General features: G+C 37.8%; 1 protein-coding gene across 2 annotated transcripts in view; it reads left to right on the forward strand.

The window, feature by feature from the left end:
- LOC120424419 (acid sphingomyelinase-like phosphodiesterase 3a) overlaps nucleotides 1-20,695 on the forward strand; it is a 128,754-nt gene that overhangs the window by 81,930 nt on the left and 26,129 nt on the right. For both annotated transcript variants that reach the window (XM_039588529.2, XM_052709408.1), the window contains exons 5-6: nucleotides 1,585-1,793; nucleotides 6,676-7,115. In XM_039588529.2, the coding sequence (XP_039444463.1) occupies nucleotides 1,585-1,793; nucleotides 6,676-7,115 (649 nt within the window). The remainder of the gene's footprint in view (nucleotides 1-1,584; nucleotides 1,794-6,675; nucleotides 7,116-20,695) is intronic.

Raw genomic sequence — 20,695 nt, forward strand, 5'->3', positions numbered from 1 at the left:
CATTGTAATAAAATGCGAAAATAAAGAGAGTGTTTTTTTTTTTAATTCATGACTCTATATTTAGTTTTTTCCAATATAGAGAAGATTTACTTTGGGTCTCCTAAATATTGTTAAGTTGTGTTATAGGTAACAATCATATGCAGTTTGTTCATATTTCATGCCATTTTATTCAGTATAGTAAAGGTTTAAACATTTTAAAATGTAATTATTGCCATAATTATGAATTTCATTTTTCACATCAACAAAACTCGAGAGAAAAACATTTCTAGAATTGAATTCAATTACGCAGCAAAAAGGACCCCCTTTTAAAACAGGATTATTAGCACACATTTGCATATTTTGCTAGTTCCCCACTTGTCGTCACCGTCATGACTGCCTGCCAGTGCTCCCGAATGGCCCACTTTCAAGCCTTCCGGTTGACCACTGAAAGTTGGTCCTCGCCCAGAACCCCCCTCGGTAGTGCGGAGAGGATATTATTTCTAATTTTAATTGCAAAAATTGCTCACTTCAAACACGATTTCGCTCGGTAGTTTTTGGGGGGAAGGGGGCGAAAATGGTGGTTTGCCTAAATGACATGACGGCGAGTTTTGAGAATGTTTAAAGTGCAAAAAAAATTTTTTTTGACCGGTGACCATGCGTCTCCATCGAACGAACCTTCCAGCTTCTCAACCAGCAGCAACGGCGCCGGAATCAATTCGAGAGCAAACATTTGTCTTCCTCAGGACGGTGGTAGTTCAAGCCAACCTCAACGAACGGGTGACAGCGTTGGGAAACCAATTTTGGAAACACGGAAGGAAAAGGAAAAAGCGAGACACAGCTGACAATTTCCCATTTTCGGCACACTCGGAACTCGGAGATTCCAGTGCAAACACTAGTGAAAGCTTTCTATCTGCCACCGCCACCAGCACCACTATCCCTTTCGGGGAAAAGCACTTGGCTGTGTCGACACAGACATTTTGGAGGGGAAGGGGGAAAGTGGGGCAAAAGACAAGCAAATTATACAATTGCAGCATCGTGTTTTTTCAGTGGTGACGTTTTTTTGGCAGATTATTTTTACGGAGTTGAAACGAGAGAGAATGTGAAAGCTTTTAAGAGCTTTTTTTGTTTGTTTTATCAAACTTAAATATAATTATAAGGCATTTAAAAGATGTTCAGGTTGTGATAATTGCATTATTGGCTTGCCTTTGTAATAACAAAAGGACGTAAGTGTCAGTTTTTCATGTCTGAGTTTTCTTAATTTGAATATGAAGGCAAATTAAATAACCACGAAAATCAGTATAAGGATTCACTCAGTTAATTAAGCTATAATTCTGCCACTGTGCTGAAACTGGAAAACCATACAGAGAAATGTACATATTAAATGTAGAGAAATGTACATATTAACCTTGTGTTTTTCTCATTCCGAAATGGATTTCAATTTTTTTCTGTTTTTGATTATTTACATATTTTGAGTATTTAAATTTTTGTTGTAGAAAAATCTTTAAAGATGTGTTTTTGTTTAACTATTTTGGTAACAATTGTTATATAAAAATCACATAATAATCAAAACTAATAAAACCTACAATTTGCTGTCCCCCTTTCCAGTGATGGCCTGTCCCACTCGGCGCGCCGACTCCACGAGCCAAACCGGCTGGAGCTGCTGCGGAACATCACCGAGCTGATGAGTCGCACCTTCCCGTCGCAGTTCGTGTTCCCAGTGCTCGGTCACGACGACGGGACGCCCAACTTTGTGCAGCTGGGCGAGCTGTGGCGCCACTGGTTGCCCTCCGAGGCACTGCAGACGTTCGAGAAAGGTAAGTCTATGGCGGCAGTGGTGCCAGAACATCTTTAAATAAGCGTTTTTTTTATTTGACAAAGAAAAACTAGAAAATTCAGAACAACTTTTGACATAAAAAACGACTTAAAAATCTCAAAATCTGGCAACCGCGCCGAGATGACGATGACAAACGGACAGATCTAAAACGGACAGACGGACAAACTTACCTAACGCCAGGTGAAAGTCGGGCCAAAGTGAATAAGAGCGAGAGAAAGCGATTAGAGTCGGGTGAATATTTGATTGAGGAAGTTGTTTATGTCCTCCTGGGGGAGACGAGACCGAGACCAAACTCGGCGGAATGTCTCGGCAAACACACCACACCGGGGGAAGGTGTGGACACAAGTCAGGAGGCAAGAAAACCGTTCAAGGAAAGTGCCATTCCTGGTAAAAGTGGCATCAGAACGAGCAGCAGCTATACCTGGCTAGACCCAGCTCAAGCAGCCCAAGAAAGTACAAGTAAACACAATTTGCATAATTGTATTACTGTGCTTTTCTGCCTCGATTCAAGTGGATGATTGTTGCCATTTCCCAGGTGAGCAATCGCCGCTTTTCTGCGGCGCTAGTGAAGAGATGAATTTCTTAGTGCTTCCCCCAGGTTGAGGTTGACGACGGACGAACGGTTGGCAGGCAGTTTTGTGTGTCCACAAGTCATTTGATGGAATTTATGACGATTTATGGAATTTATGAAGGGGAATTTTGCACAATCATTTGCATGTTGGAAACTGTTATGTGACGATTATAATTCATTGCAAAGATTATCAGTTTTAATTTGCATTTAATGATGTTAGACCTTTTGGATGTTAGAGTTGTGAAATTTCATTTCAACAAGAAAAAAGAAAAACGTTACCGTCATTAGGGGAGACATTGGGTCTGGGGGTGACATTGGGTCATACAAAAATGATGAAATTTGTATGACCCAATGTCACCCCTGATGATGGTAACTAATAAAATTAAAAAAAAAAAAACAAATAATTTGGAAAAAAATATCGTTATCTGTTGCTGTATGTGGCAATGAAACCCATTCGCTCCCGTAGGAGAATATACTAAATTTATTTTGAATAGTTTACAGTCAGGCCGTTGCAAATATAAGTTTATGTCCCTCGCCTCTGACCAATGTCGAGGGATGGACAAAAAAAATAAAAAAGTTTTGAAATTGAATATGCGAGCCATGGTTTCAAAATGTGAATAAAAAAAGTGTTTTAAAATGCTTAATGCACCTGTCCAGTTGTTATGCAATCATTAGTTTTCAAAATATCTAAGTATTGACGAAAATTTTATTTTTTGCGAAAAAAAAACTTTTTGCGGTGCTTTGCATTGGAATGAATTTCATAAAAGTTCAAAATATTTTCAATCCAGCCCAAACATGCTAAATATGATTCTCAATGCAGAAAAAAATGTTTTGCCCCTGATTTTGACTGAAAAAGGCAAATTTTGAGCCACAGAGATGTATGGATGCGGAGTTATAATTGTTTGATAAATTCATTTTATTTAGATACTATTGATAATGATCATTTTAAATTTTACTCTATCAATTTATATTTTTCAATTATGAGGCTTAACAATTTACTGCTTTTGTGAAGTATCATTAAAAATATATATATAATGATTTTTATTTGGTAAAATTTCCTGCCTTAAAAAAATAAAAATTTTTTTCGAAAACAAAAACTCAGTAAGAGTTGTTAGAACAAAAGAAAATTAAATCAATTATCTCTGATTCAAAATTTAATTACCGAAAAAAATATTTTTTTAAATTTCGAATGTATTTTAAATGTTTTATTTTGGTGCAAAATATGGATAGCAGATATGATTTTTTCAAAAAAAATGTTTTTTTTTCCTTTTTTACTATTTTGTAAAATATCTAAAGCAGGGGAGCCCAACCTTTTGGCCCTGCGGCCAGATCTGATTTTTTTTTATGTGGTGGTGGGCCGGAACTAATGTTGGTAAAAGTATACTTTTTTTATAAAGTTTTTTTTATTACGTTGTTTCGAGTAAACAAATAAACAATGTGGTGTTGCAAATAAGATTCATATATTCTGATTTTAAGAAAGAAAAACTAAGACAACTTTCAATGATGTGTTTATTTAATTTATTTTTATTTGTTTTGGTTAAAATCGTTTTGTAATTGACTTTGTCGATTGACTAAAAAAATTCAAATTTAGTCGTTGCATGTTTTTTTCAAGTTTGAAAAATCAACGAAACAAGATAAAATTTATTGAAACGAAATTTGGATTCAAATCTTTTTAACGAAAAAACAATTGTTGTGCACCTTTATTTAAATTTTTTACAAAACATTTCAGAAAGATTTTAAAGACACGAAATTTACAAAAAAGTGTAGAAAAATATATTTGTGGTAGTTTTTTATTCGTCATTTTTCAAATTTCTAAAAATTATTAAAATTTATGAAAAAAAATCTATCGGATTTCAAAACTTATTTTGACACATTTAAAAGTATTTTTTAAAATATTTGCAACGATCTTTATTTTGAAAATAAGTCATTTGATTTTTTTAAAGCTTTTTTCCAGCAAAACTTTATCATTGAAAAGTTGTTCTGAAAAACAACATTATTTTTGCTGTTGAAAAATAAAAATAAATTAATTAGAAGTAAAAACAGCCAAAATGTTAAAGAAATTTAAATTGAGTGTCTTTTTGCAGTCTTTTTGCACATTTTTCAACTTAAATAACTGATTCTGAAAATATCAATATAGAAATTGTAAATATAAAAAAAATTAAATGTGCAATGAAATCATAAAAAATACAAATGCAAAATTCAAACAAAACGTTGAATTAGCCAAATTTATGTCAATTCAAAAATAGAACAAATAAATGTTTTGTTTTATCTTAAAATTTAATCTCAAGATTATTTTCTAATTTGGACACTCAATATATTTATTGAGTATCTCATGAACAGCCTTTAGGGCCGGTCATAGAACTGTTTTCACAATGCCGTCGCGGGCCGGATGAAATAGCCTGTAATTTTTACGAGATATCGTAAACTATTGGTCTGATCTTCAATATTAAATATTAAAACTTTGATATTTTTTTATTTTCAGTTAAAAATAGTTTTTTTTCATAAAATTATTTTTATTATGTCCTTTTCGGAACTGGACCGAGTCGGCTTTTGTTATTACATTTTTCTCAAAGCTAAGAGTAATTACAGAGGATCTTGTGTGTAAATGTTAGTGGGAGGGGAGCCGATTACCCGCAGCCTACTCGGGGTTAGTAGGGAAGGGATTGATTTGAAAAGACAAGGCGTGAGAAGGGAAGGGGGATTGTGTAGGAGTCTTGGTTGGCTCTGCTGACCTTTACTTTTGTTATCAGCCGCAACTCGGTGTCCAGCTGCTGGGGCGATCTTGCTTTGCTTCCGGTGGAGCCGATTACCCGCAGCCTACTCGGGGTTAGTAGGGAAGGGATTGATTTGAAAAGACAAGGCGTGAGAAGGGAAGGGGGATTGTGTAGGAGTCTTGGTTGGCTCTGCTGACCTTTACTTTTGTTATCAGCCGCAACTCGGTGTCCAGCTGCTGGGGCGATCTTGCTTTGCTTCCGGTGCAAACCAGAAACGACGGCTTTGCGTGAAGGCGAGTTATACTAACTGAAGGAAAACTAACTGGATGAAAACTAAATAGATATGTTGGAATCTAAGAGGAACTGATAGATCGGATAGAGAACATCAGGGTCTAGTTGAGATAACGCGTCTCGCATCGGGATTTCTGGTGGTCTTCCTCGGGCCCTGAGGGTATCTTTCAATTTAATTCTGTGAACATAGTTACATAGTCACGCCCATACGAGATGGTCGATGTCCTGAACCCTGCCCACAGTCGCATAAGTTCGTATCACTCATGTTGATACGGTAAAAATGAGCCTTGGAACGTTAAAAAATAGTTCAAAAGTATTATAATTTTAAGCCCTTTCAAAAAGTTGAAGCTGATATAATTATTTGAAAATTTCGCAAAAATTTAAATTTTTAACATTGAAAATCGGACTAATATTTACTGAAACATCGTCATTTACAAGCTTTAGAGAAATTAATTTTCAGCGATTCTAATTCTTCGTGAGGCTGTATCTCAGAATACTTATGGCCTGCTTTTGGAAAAAAATAAATTTGTTCAGCTTAATATTGTTTATTCTGGTTTATTCTTTTCTTTCAAGAATTAAATAACCTGTAAAAACGAATATTTGTAAAAGTATCAAATTTGATTTTTCTTTGAAAAAATATTTTTTGGTTTTAAATACTTATTTTAGGAATCCTACTCCAAATATAAAATTTCATACATTTACAAACCCATTTTGTTTGACCATCTTCCAAAATTATAAGGAGATTTGTATGGAAAAACAAATGACGTAAAATGACTTCTTTTGATTTGGATATCGATATCGATTCTCATACATGGTCCAGAACTTAAAACCTCTGGACCGATGTTTATGGGTTTGGTTAAAATCTCGGGAATAAGTCCACTTTTTGCATGTCGAATCGAACGCCTAATGTTCAGTATGATCTGTGAATCATTGTACAAAATTGATTTAACCATTGACTAATCGAATTTGCTACTTCACATTATTGGCTATAAGAATAAATAAAAATGAATATGACAAGAACAAATGCCAATTAAAGCCACTTATATCGATGAAAAAAAAATCCGGGACCGTGGTGTAGGGGTAAGCGTAAGGAATCTCGCAATCGAGAACGCCATGGCAATGCTGTAGAGCGAATAATTTGATTTGATTTGATATCGATAAAAGTTCAAGAAATCTCTCGAAACGAGCATCATTGTCTCAGTAAACGGAACGGTTTACTCTTGTTTATTTGGTTACTATCTACAGATTTTTAAACTGAAATTTCGTTCAAAATCTTCCAATTTCAGGTGGCTACTACACGATCGAGCAAACCAAGAGCAACCTGCGGATAATAGCTTTAAACACCAACTACATGCGCCACGACGCCAAGTACTCACAGTCGCACTCGTCGGCGGTGAAGCAGCGCCCGGACGGGTCGATCCATTACACCGGGGGCCACGGCTACGACCGGGACCACCACATGGGCCTCGGCAAGCACTACCACCGGGACGGGATCGTCGTGGGCAGCCCCGGGGGTCCCGGCTATCCCGTGTACAGCAGCGATAGGCGGAACAGCTACAGTAGTAGTGGTGGTGTTAGTAGGATAGACGGCAGTAGCAGTAGTAGTGGTAGTGGTAGTGTCGGTGGCCACGTCAGTGCATTATCGGGATCAAACAGCCACGAGTCGGAGAAGCAGTGGGAGTGGCTCGAGGACACACTGGAGAAGTTTAGTAATAAAAAGGAGAATGTAAGTACTTCGAGACTTTAATCTTTTCTATTTGTCTAAGATCGATCCAAACAGCGACCTCAAAGAAAAATCAAGCCAAAGATCCTAATAAACTACTCATTTCAGCTGCTGATCTTTACCTTTCTGTGTTAATCAAGTGATTACTTTTAATCCAAATTGAAGCAGTTTATCCGGAGGCAGGAAACTTTTCCCAAGACTGTGCTGTTCATCTCCGTTAACGGAGATTACTTAGGCTCTATTTGTTCTTACTTAATCAAACATTAAGAAAATTAAATGAAGGCAGCGAGAGAGAGAGAAGAGTAAGGCCAAAGAAAAAGGAAGCTTCCACAAACGCCCACGCAAAGTTTCCTTCCTGTTTCATCCCTTTGTGTTTGTTCCGAGCATCCTTCGCTGCTCTAAGCTGCCGCTCGCTAAGCACTCTATACCGAAGGCCAAAAAGGATATAGATTTAATGAATTTCCAAACTGCTGCTTTTCTCTGGCTTTTGTTGAACTCAAACACACGACCGGCCGGCGACCATCATCCTTTCCCCTCCATGCTCATGTCCGTCCATGCCCCGAAAGGATCAAGATAGCACACCAAAATGGCCAAGATGGGATCTCGAACAAAACTCACCCAACCACCCACTTACTAGCGACCAGGGAGGCGGAACTTTTCGCTATAAGACTTTTTTAATTAATTTTATTTTCCTTTGCATTTTCTCGCCATTTTTCTCCGCGATCCACACAGTTGAGTCAGGGCACAAAAAAAAACTAAAGAGAAACGCTTGGCGCCAACTTCTTCGCGTGAAACTTCGAACCAACTCCCAAGTGAGGCAGCGACTTTGTTGTTCTGAATGGGATACCGGATTGCATTGCCGGTCTGTGTGAAATGAAGTGTTTGATACTATAAGAATCAGGTAAAATAAGTGGTATTTAAAACTATCCACCTCAATAACAGCTTAACACAATTGTTTTGGTAATTTTCAAACATTAGGATTGATTTTAAAAATCATGAAATTATTAAAGTCCTACTCATAACCTACAACTTTGCCGAAAACACCAAACTGATCTGTATTAGCATTTGACATATTTGATTTTAAACTATAAGAATTATTTACAACATTATGTTTGTCTGCCTTTCTTTCAAAAGAATGGTTTAGGTTTAAATTTGAAAAAAAACGCTTTGCTAAGAATTCTTTGAAATTGTCCCAGAATAACATCCGATCTTTTTGAAAACAATTTAATTGAAAAAATTTGAAACGTGTCTGACGTTTGAAAAGGGCCAATCATTCAATATAAAGCCCTTTTGAAATGTTTAACTTGATTCATTTCTTTGAAAATACTGTTTTCGAAAAGATCGGAAAACGAACGAATGTTTCATGTTTTAACATTAAAAATATCGACGTTAAAAAATGATGGGTTGTTTGGGTGAAACTTAAAAAACTTCCATTTCTTTTTCTGAACTTTAAAAAAATGTTCACAAATTGTCTTATTTTTAGAGTTAAAAATCGAAATACTGCGCAAATTTTGCTTTAAAAAAAATTTGGTGGCTATATCTTGAAAACGGAGCCATTTATTTAAAAATCTGTACAGTACTTTTTGACTGCAAATTCAATTTTATATAAAAAAATTGATAATTTTTTTTTGCATGAAATTTCGATTTTTCCAAAAATCGCTATTTTTTCTAAAATTCATTACTCGGCGGCAGATTTTTGACCATACTTTTTATGGGTATTTCCCATAAAATGACATGTTCCAAAAATTTTTACAGTCGAGTAACGGAAAATGGGAGAATTTTTAAAACTTTTTCAGTGTTTTTTTGATGAAAAATACGCTTTTTCGGAATTCTGAGTACACCATCAAGGAGTAGTGCGGTGCCTGTGTGGACGCGCAGTCCTGTTTTTTCGTGTTATTTTCCGTCTCTTTTATGTCGCTGTTCGAGTGCATGGGGTGATTGGTCATTATAATTAAATAATGGCATCAGTAGTGCGGTGCCTGTGTGGACGCGCAGTCCTGTTTTTTCGTGTTATTTTCCGTCTCTTTTATGTCGCTGTTCGAGTGCATGGGGTGATTGGTCATTATAATTAAATAATGGCATCAGTAGTGCGGTGCCTGTGTGGACGCGCAGTCCTGTTTTTTCGTGTTATTTTCCGTCTCTTTTGTGTCGCTGTTCGAGTGCATGGGGTGATTGGTCATTATAATTAAATAATGGCATCAGTAGTGCGGTGCCTGTGTGGACGCTCAGTCCTGTTTTTTCGTGTTATTTTCCGTCTCTTTTATGTCGCTGTTCGAGTGCATGGGGTGATTGGTCATTATAATTAAATAATGGCATCAGTAGTGCGGTGCCTGTGTGGACGCGCAGTCCTGTTTTTTCGTGTTATTTTCCGTCTCTTTTATGTCGCTGTTCGAGTGCATGGGGTGATTGGTCATTATAATTAAATAATGGCATCAGTAGTGCGGTGCCTGTGTGGACGCGCAGTCCTGTTTTTTCGTGTTATTTTCCGTCTCTTTTATGTCGCTGTTCGAGTGCATGGGGTGATTGGTCATTATAATTAAATAATGGCATCAGTAGTGCGGTGCCTGTGTGGACGCGCAGTCCTGTTTTTTCGTGTTATTTTCCATCTCTTTTGTGTCACTATTTGTGTACATGGGGTGATTGGATTTCTTCTGATTCGTGTTGTTTTCATCTCTTTTGTGTCGCTGTTTGTGTGCATGGGGTGATTGGTCTTCTTCTTCTTCTTGTTTCTTTATTTTTAGTTCGCGCGTTCGTTGGCCAATGAGTTTATTTTTGTTCTCTTTACATAGTTTTCGATAGAAACGATCCGAATTCTTTTTTTTTTTCGAGACAAGCAAGTCGTATTGCTGGATTAAGTCCTTTCTATATCATCGATGATCGGAAGGCACGCCGACGAATATGTTTTAAGGCTTATGATATAAAATCATTTTAATGAATAAAGCCCTTCTTACATCACCGTTGATCGGAAGGCACGCCGACGAAGAATTTCTGGAGGATCGCGGTCGAATTAATATTATATTTAAAATTCTAGATAGCTATCTTTCGGATTCGATTGTGAGTAGCGGGACTTCGCGGTTACTATGCAACGTATTTTTTGGAGTCTTTTTATATTTTAAATTTATAAGTCCTTCTTTTATCATCGTTGATAGGAAGGCACGCCGCCGGTTAAGTTCGTTTAAGTTATTGTTTTAATTTCATTACAATCGGTTACGTGGTGTCCTGTTTTCTTTTCGTTTATATTCGTTGATCGTAATAATTTATTCCAACTGGCAGCTTTAGTATTAACTCATCTACTATTTTTGACATTTGCTCGCGTTATCTTAATTGTACCAACAGTAAAAATATACTGATAAGTCCAGCCCATAGCACTACCGCTCGGTTGGCACGCGTTCGATTAAAACAAACTTTTTAAATAATCAATTATTTATCTTTCCGCAGCCGGCTGCCTAAGATTTAAAATTTCAACCGATAAACAAAATGCTCATGGTCACATCACTGCCACTCGTGAATCCTGACCTCATACCCATCTACTAACCCCCTCAAAACTCATGTGATACTTTGTCGGAGAAGCAGTCGATTGGGCGGTCTCTATCACTCAAGTATCGGACTAACATTCCCATCCACTTCCCCGTGACCCTACCACTGGTCGTGGCCGGCGCCGGTATTGATCAGCATGATAGGGGCCTTTGAGAAGTTGCGAAGCGAGGAAAGATAGCACCCACTTATCTTCCACGGCTCGTGGATGTAACTTCTGGAGGTCCTGGTCAATAACGGAGTAGCAACTGCGGGTGGGCACCTATGCTTATGCTTATGCTTATTCTGAGTACACCATCAAATCGGGCGTCTAATTTTACATAAAAGTCCCTTTGACACCAAATTTCTATCTCATCACCGTTTCAGGCTGCAAATTATTGAAAAACACCTCTTTTTTCGCATGTTCAAAAATGGAAGGGGTCGTACCGCCCCTCCGTCACGAGATATCTAAAAACGGACCTCGGATTCGTGATCAGGAACAAAAGTTACCCCTTAGGACAAAGTTTCACGTAAATCGAAGAGGGGTCGGGGCAACTGCTGTGTGAGTTGGCGGAGAATTAACCCTATGGCTCAAGAGTTTGGCAATTTTATTTTTCCGTGTACACCGAAATGATCAGAAAATTCATTCAAATGTTGGAATATTTACGTACCATTTTTGTATAGACAGCTGCCAAAATTGTATGGAGACTTGTATGGCTGGACCAATGAAACAAAATAGCTTCTTTGGTCATAGGAAAGCCCCTCACAAAGTTTGAGCCAAATAAAATAAAAAAGTCAAAATCGGCCGATTTCGTAGAGAAAATTGCTCAGCTTTTAAAAATGTAGAATATTGTGCAAGCCTTTGGAAAGTGTTTTTTTAAGGGACGCTTTTCTCTCATTAAAAAGATTTGATTGTAGATAATTTAGCATTTTTCTATAATTTCTAGTAAAAGTGGCATTTACGTTAAAAATGGTAAATTATTTTAGAATTTCCTAGATTTTCATTATCTTCAATAAAAATATATACACTGAGCCCAATTTTAGACTACTTTCGCGGCAAACGTTCCTTTTTTGTACCCTAAAAATATAAAAATATTGAAAATACTGAATTCCATTCAACATGCATAAAGTGCAAATCATCTATAATTTAAAACGTACAGTTACTTTTGTTGGCACCTGTAACCTGTATTTTTTTTTTCAAATAATCCTCATCATAATCTACAAATTTGCAGGAAACACCAAATTAACTGAAAATTAGGTTATCAATAAACCTTACCGACTGTGAGTTTTACTGTTGCTTTTATATCAGAAATAAGTTCCCCTTATCGTTCCCAATTTTTAATATATCAAGCACTAATTATGGATACAACTCGTATTAAAATTTCCTCTTTTGTTGCATTTGTGAAAGACACTAAACCCCACAAAAAGCTTGTCAAAAAAACCTATCGTGATAGTAAAAAGGATAATTCAAAGAAAACAAACAAAATTGCTAGTCACTCTTTGGTGCAAAAGGAAATCCTTCTGAAGTAGGAGCTTCCCCGTGGGGTAAAAAAGTTGATCCCATCCCATCATCACAGCATCAGTGCAGTGCCGCCACCACAGTTTCTTGAGCTTCCTCCCCGCTGAGCTGCGCCGGTGCAACTGCGCGTGGATTTAATTACAGTTTTTCCACTTTGACTGAAATATGTTTGATTAAAGGCTCTTCCGGCGGTGCTGTTTACGATTCTTTTTTTATTTTATGCTCCCATTTTAGTTTTTTTCGCTCTTGCTTCAGCTGCTTCTGAGAGACTCATTTTTCATCATCTGCGCGCGCTTTTGTGTGCGGATCGGAAAAGTGCGGAAAACTTTGCCCGGCTGAGTTTTGCTGTGCGTTCGTTCGCACGAAAGGAAATATGTTTCCCAGTCACTCATGTGTTCAAGGCAAAAGTTGGAATCTTTTCAGCAAATAAGAAACTTTTGTTATAGTGCACGGCTTCGCAAAGTTGCCATCATAGACTGAGAGCTGCTGCACTGAGAAGTTTGTTTGATTTCATGGAAAGTTTTTTCCCAGCGAGTTTTTTGCTCACTTCAATGACCAAATTACAGTCATCTAAAAAATTCCAAATAAAGCCCTCCATCAATAGCCAACACCACAAAGAAAACTACAAACCCCGGGATTGATTGCATTTTGGGTTAACAAAAAAAGACCACCAATCCTTTCGCGAAACCGGCTCGATCTGAAAAGCTCGCTGGGCTTTCATCTGGCATCCTTTGTACATCTTCCCACACACAGCAAAAAAAAAGAAGCTTCAATATCCAAAGCCAAATTCGAATTCTATCTTTGGATCCGCAGAAAAGCCCACCGGGCGAATCATCGATACGGTGTGTTTGTAGAAAGGAAACAAATCAGCGGAAATTGAAATAATTTGGCAAACAGAAAGAAAGCACCGTCTGCTGCTGCTGCTGCTAACAATGTTGTATCCGATTTCGGGAATTTGCTTCCGTTCGGTGGATTTTGCGGTTATTAATTGTTTCCGCGCTGGATTGGATCATCCAATTTGTTGGTGCCTTGTTAAGAAGCATTACTGAGAATAATTTGATTGGTGGAGAATATCATATTGGAAATTTTCAATTTTTGCCAATGTTCATCAGTTTCTTTTATTTGTTTATTTTTTTAAAATATACCTATGTTTTTGGTAATTTGTCTTGAGAACGGAATTAAAGTGATATTTAATAGCTCAAATTTAGATTAAGATAATATTAAATTTTGCATTTTTTATATTTTTAATATGCTTATACATCGAATCGTTCGTTTTTTTTAATTTTAATTTTTGTATTTTTTTATCCGGCTGTAACTTTACACCCGTAAGTCCAAATTGACATGTCAAAAAATAAAAATGTTCGTTTTTTAGAGCTCGAAAAGTGCCTCGAATATCACGTTTCTCTATAACTTAACCCTTAATTGCCACGTTAAAAAAACTGATTTTTGAAGGTTTGATCAGATGCTTACTTTAAATTTGGTCGTAGTAGGCGTAGATTATGAGATAAAATTTTGAAGTCTTCGACAAAGTTACTTAAATTAGTAACAACTTTGTAGAAGACAAAAAAATCCAAAAATATTTCTGAAAAGAAAGATTTTTAAAATCACCCTGATCGTGAACCGCCTTTATTTTCAACCAAACCTAAGGTTGCCCCTTTCCATTTGCAACAATTCTTTTGAAGACACCTAAGCTCCAAAACTTCACCATATTTCGGAAAATCCATTTTCCACTTAATTTTGCGATCTGCTTAACTGTGCATTAGGGTGCCCAGAAAATATGATTTTAGGCATCTGTGCAAATTTTGAGCGTATTTTTTTTTTAGATTACCCCTTAATACCTAAGCCTAACGTTGGTGAAATAAAATGTGTTTCGTAAAAAAAAGGCCTTTTTTAAATCGACAATAACTTTTCACCGTGCAGACCAAACCGTAAGAAACTTGGGTTTTTCTTACATTTTTTTATTTTTCCATACAAACTTCACCTCCGAGTATCAATGAATAAATGATAACCGATTTTTCGCATAGGGGAAAGTGGGGCAAGTGTAACAAGCTAAGGAAATGCTCGTTATAATCCATTAAAAAGTTAAAAAATCTGTCGGATTTTATTATAATCATCTTATTCTAGGTCTTGACTAAGACTTTGTTAAAACAAGTTTTTAAAAAATCCTGTTTTTTAATGTGAAAAATTGATTTTAAAATTTTGATTTTCCGTACGTTCTACTCAACTAGTGGGGCAAGACGAACAACCCGTTGGGGCAAGAGGAACAATGCATGAAAAAACTTGTTAATTTGCTAACAATTGATCTGTTATCACTTAGATACATCAGATTAGAATGTATTTGAATGGTTTCTTCATTTTTAGATTAAATAATAATATTTTACTAAAAATTTTATCGTTTTTACGAAAAAAAATACTACTTCGATGATAAATAGTAAATTTTAGTAATATCACTATACTTTGTATGAACAATTTTTTTTAACGATTGTTTATCAGTTCTTAAGTACTTTCATGTATTTATTTCCCAATAAAATATGTTCTTGCAGCAATTCGTATTTTTTCCATACTAAAAATCCATATGGTACACTTGCCCCACCTGAACAAGATTTTTTAAAAGCTCTCAACAAAAATAACCAAAAGTTAAATCATACTTTGTAATAGTGGCATGTCATTTGTAGGGACACTACTGATCTAGGAAAAATAGCATTTTGATAAAATGAGCCTTAAAACGAACCCTAAGCCTTATTTTGTACTTTCCAAATATTATAAGAAAACAAAGGTTTTGAAAAAAACTTCATTAAATCTTATGCCCCGTGGCGTTTACGTCATTTTGGCGGTTATGTGGTAGTAGAATCAGCTAATTGCATTGCTAGCAACAATTCTTCATACTGGAAATAATCAAAATTGTAAAAATTACGGCCGTAGGAGCGATTGTTCCTCTTGCCCCACCCCCTTCCCCTATTTGACCCAAATCCTAAAATAGCTCAAGGAATAATATTCAGCTTGTGGAGCAAGGTTTTGATAAAAAGTTCCATATTCTGGGCACCCTACTGTGCATTGGTTGCTAAGCCACAACAAGAAAAAGGAAATAATTTTTCAGAAATCTTCAAATAAAAGTCTTATATTTGGCACCAAGACAGAAAGGTTCTTCCCTGACTTGGATTCATGTTCATTTTCATCAAGTTGTCGTGATCGATTTGTTTTTTTTTTTGTAAATCACTTCTTTGATATTTAATTTTTTTTTACCGTAACATAATGTACGAAGCTTTTTTTTTTGATACTTTCAGCTTATTTTTTTTGTTAAAACATGGTTTGAAATTTTTGAATCTACTTTTGATCTAATTCAAAGCTTTAAAATAATTATCTTTATCGAATGCAAATACATTTAAAAATTAATCTGACCCCTCCCACAACGAAATCAATTATTCCAACTTCGTCAAAAAGAAACCAAGGATATTTATCCCACCAAAGTTGCCACTGTCACGTACTTGCAACCACCACTTTTGTGATAAGTTGCATTTCGCTGAAGGCCACAGAGAGCAAACCAGACGAGGGGAAAAAAAATTCAATTAAAATTCACATCTGTTTACTAGCCATTATAACCGGCTCGAGAAGGGGCAGCTGAAGGTAGGAGGCGATCCCCCTCCCCCAGAAAGCCGTAAAGACAACCTGTAATGAATGTTCTCTTCCCGGCGGTGGAGGCGGATGCTGGGCGAAGAAAGAGCACTTTCATCACGTCCACGTGTTTCCTCCGTGCCACGTGGACGGTGTGGGTGGTCCGTGAGTGGGTTGGTCCTGCGGGAACAAGGGATGCTCTTTTGCACTTAAATAGCTGGGGCATCTCTACGAACAGGTGGTTGCGGAACAACAGCACAAATCGTTTCTTTTAAAGCCGGTTTGAAACATCTTGAAAGATGAAAAGTATCAGGATTTTAACCAGTTTAATTCCAGCATTCCCACTATCCACAACCTCGAGGTTGACCAGAAGCATAAAATCTTCTTTTGCTTCCGATGTAACAAACCAAAAAAAAACCCGTCCTCTTGTGAACGAGTCAAAAGGTGCAGCGGGAAAAAAGGGGGGTTTGAGTGCCCTTTTTCCACTCTTTCACGGAACGGTGCGGAAAACCCCTGTTTTAATGAGTTTAACTTTCTCTCGGAGACATTCCGAGGCAAGGTTTGGAGGGTGGTGACCGTTAAAAAAAAGTTGAACCTCAGCCAGGACTTCTTTGGCCGGGTTACACGGTGACGGTGCAAACCTTGGCCGGGGTTCGTGCGAATGTCGTGTGACTGTCGGCAGGTTTTTAGTACCCACCTCCGGCTGCCACCCTCCGAAGAAAGATAATAGCTAGGCATTTCCGTCCCCGGACCTTTTTTTTTTGCTGATGTGTGAGCCTTATTTTCGTGGAGGAAAGAGGTGGCGTCACGCCTGGCGGAAGTTGCTAAACGCGAACTTGGCTCACCGTGCGAAGGTTATACGCATGGACAATGGCAGACGTGTGCGGCAAAAGGTTCTTAACCAACACTCATAGCTAACAAAATCTTCTTTCTTCCCTAATAATCCATATGCTCGACAAGTACCTCCCTTACCCCCACATAAAATATAACCTTCAGACTATACCCTCCCACTTACTCACTACAATAATAAATCAACCCAACCAACCTCCTTACAAAAACCTTTACCCCCAAAAAAAACATTTCATTATCTTACCACTTCATATTTCTCCCTATACCCCTAACTTTCCAAAAACTATTCCCCATCCATTCCATTTTTATCTCCATTATCCACTCCTATCTACCACCACCATCTCTAATCAACCCTCAAACCCCCAAACAATATCAAACTCTCCTATCACACCCCACCATTCCTCCACTTTTCATATACCACTTACTTAATTAAATAAAATATTAACAAAATCAAAACCAACTCCCCCCCACAAACCAACCCCCCATATAAATCTACCAATAATCTCATTCCCCACCCCCCCCCCTCACTAATCCAAACACTCACCCTCACTCTATATCAATCACACCCCTCCACATATTATTATTCTCTTCCACTCAAAAACCCCAATCAAAACATAAAATTCCCCCAACTCCCACCAATTAAAAACCCCAAAACCCTACATCCCCATCCCAACAACCCTTCCAATATCCCACAACCCCAAAATCCCATCACTCCCCCAAAATTCCTCTCCCCACTCCCCCCCAACCATCAATCCAATTCCCCCTATATAAAATTTCTTACCCAAATACAATCTAACTCCCCCCTATCCCTTTCAAATTACCCACCTATCCCCCTACCAAAAAAATAACCACACTAACCCCAATAATAAACCATAACAAAAAACCTCTAATTAAACAACACTCTACCTCCCCCCCATACACACCCCCCCAAAAACCCCCAATCTAAACTAATTTCAAATTAATTCCCCAACCCAAAATTCCCCACATCTCCATACCACCCCAAAAATAATCCCCCCTACTATCAACTCCACAGTATAACATACTCAACTTTTTAAAACACCCCACCATAAACCCACACCACTTACTCAAACATTTAGAATACATAATCCACAACCACCAACTCACCTGAATTATGTCAAACACTAAATATCTATGATTAATATCATAACCATTCACACATCCTACCAAACCCCAAACCGATGTACTCCACGTCACCCGACCTAACAAACTAAAAATTATATCCAATCATATATTTTCCCCCTAGTACAACTTCACATTCCACGTATTTCATACAATCCACTCACCCTATATCCCCCACCATACACACCCCCTACCAACCACAAAACCTAATGTGACGACCCATACAGATGTGCCAAGTGTGCACATCAACTATGGGAGATGTTGTTACGTCGTTTTTTTTGCATGGACGACCCCTTCAGTTGAGCTAGGAGTGCACAACGACTTGAAGAATGTTAAAATTTGCCATTTAGGTTGGGCTAAGTGGGTAATGGGTTGGGGAAAAATGTTGTTACGTCGTTTTTTTTGCATGGACGACCCCTTCAGTTGAGCTAGGAGTGCACAACGACTTGAAGAATGTAAAAATTTGCCTTTTAGGTTGGGCTAAGTGGGTAATGGGTTGGGGAAAAATGTTGTTACGTCGTTTTTTTTTTGCCTGGACGTCCCCTACAGTTGAGCTAAGACTGGTTGCAACGCGGCTCTACTTTGTTCTAGCTGTTTCATTTTTCAAATAGAACTGAAACAGACCACCCGCAACGCGGAGTTGCAGTTTTATTTTTCGAGCAGTATTTTGAAACCGGAATAAAACTGCTCGACGAGTTTGTTTCAAACGTGAGACGATTTGGAACTGGAATAGAACTCAGTTTCAAAAAAAATCAGATATATAGAGATATCCACGTATTCTTACACACACACTATGATGCTGTGTTGATAATCATACGCACACAATTAAAAGCATTTTTTTTTGAAACAACATTTAGATCAGCGCGTTGCGAGCACCGTGTTATAGTTTCATTTCCGCCAGTTCTAAAAATTTAAAACAGCTCGCAATTTGAAACAATTATAAAACTTCGCGTTGCAACCAGTCTAAGAGTGCACAACGATTTGAAGAATGTTTTAAATTGGACTTTTGGGTTAGGCTAAGTGGGTAATGGGTTGGGGAAAAATGTTGTTACGTCGTTTTTTTGCATGGACGACCCCTTCAGTTGAGCTAGGAGTGCACAACAACTTGAAGAATGTTAAAATTTGCCTTTTAGGTTGGCTAAGTGGGTAATAGGTTGGGGAAAAATGTTGTTACGTCGTTTTTTTTTGCCTGGACGACCCCTGCAGTTGAGCTAGGAGTGCACAACGACTTGAAGAATGTTAAAATTTGCCTTTTAGGTTGGGCTAAGTGGGTAATGGGTTGGGGAAAAATGTTGTTACGTTGTTTTTTTGTTGCATGGACGACCCCTTCAGTTGAGCTAGGAGTGCACAACGACTTGAAGAATGTTTCAAATTGGACTTTTGGGTTAGGCTAAGTGGGTAATGGGTTGGGGAAAAATGTTGTTACGTCGTTTTTTTTGCATGGACGACCCCTTCAGTTGAGCTAGGAGTGCACAACGACTTGAAGAATGTTAAAATTTGCCTTTTAGGTTGGCTAAGTGGGTAATAGGTTGGGGAAAAATGTTGTTACGTCGTTTTTTTTTTGCCTGGACGACCCCTACAGTTGTGCTAAGAGTGCACAACGACTTGAAGAATATTAAATTGGACTTTTGGGTTGGGCTAAGTGGGTATGGGTTGGGGAAAAATGTTGTTACGTCGTTTTTTTGCATGGACGACCCCTGCAGTTGAGCTAGGAGTGCTCAACGACTTGTAGAATGTTTAAATTTGCCTTTTAGGTTGGGCTAAGTGGGAAATGAGTTGGGGAAAATTGTTGTTACGTTGTTTTTTTTTGCATGGACGACCCCTTCTGTTGAGCTAAGAGTGCACAACGACTTGAAGAATATTAAATTGGAGTGTGTGTGTGTGGGTCGTGAGTTTTTTTTAATCTTTTTAAGTACTTTGTATGGGATTTTGTATGAGCTTTATTGTGCAGGAAACATGTAAGCAAAGTTTCAGCTACGTAGCCACATTTTACAAGTGGGTTCCAACCCAAAAGACCAAATTGAAAACATTCTTTAAGTCTTTGTCCACTCTCAGCTTAACTGCAGGGTTCGTTTATGCAAAAAAAAATACTACGTACCGTTAGTGGGGGTGACACTGGGTCTGGGGGGTGAAATTGAGTCAAAGTATTTTTTTACGGATTTTACCATTTCTCAGGTGCGTCTCTATGACTCTAAATTCTGTTAAAATGGTATAATATGGTATAGTAGCCCAACTCAAAAGTCCAATTTGAAACATTCTTCATGTCGTTGTGCACTCCTAGCTTACCTACAGGGGTCGTCCATGCAAAAAAAACGACGTAACAACATTTTCCTCCAACCCATTACCCTCTTAGCCCAACCCAAAAGTCCAATTTAATATTCTTCAAGTCGTTGTGCACTCCTAGCACAACTGCAGGGGTCGTCCATGAAAAAAAACGACGTAACAACATTTTTCCCCAACCCATTACCCACTTAGCCCAACCTAAAAGTCCAGTTTGAAACATTTTTCAAGTCGTTGTGCACTCCTAGCTCACGTACAGGGGTCGTCCATGCAAAAAAACGACGTAACAACATTTTTCCCCAACCCATTGCCCACTTAGCCCAACCCAAAAGTCCAGTTTGAAACATTCTTCAAGTCGTTGTGCACTCTTAGCACAACTGAAGGGGTCGTCCACGAAAAAAAAACGACGTAACAACATTTTTCCCCAACCCATTACTCACTTAGCCCAACCTAAAAGTCAAATTTAAACATTCTTCAAGTCGTTGTGCACTCTTAGCACAACTGTAGGGGTCGTCCATGATAAAAAACGACGTAACAACATTTTTCCCCAACCCATTACCCACTTAGCCTAACCCAAAAGCCCAATTTGAAACATTCTTCAAATCGTTGTGCACTCTTAGCACAACTGTAGGGGTCGTCCAGGTAAAAAAACGACGTAACAATAATTTTC

This window comes from Culex pipiens, chromosome 3, assembly GCF_016801865.2.
Source record: "Culex pipiens pallens isolate TS chromosome 3, TS_CPP_V2, whole genome shotgun sequence".
Lineage (NCBI taxonomy): Eukaryota > Metazoa > Arthropoda > Insecta > Diptera > Culicidae > Culex > Culex pipiens.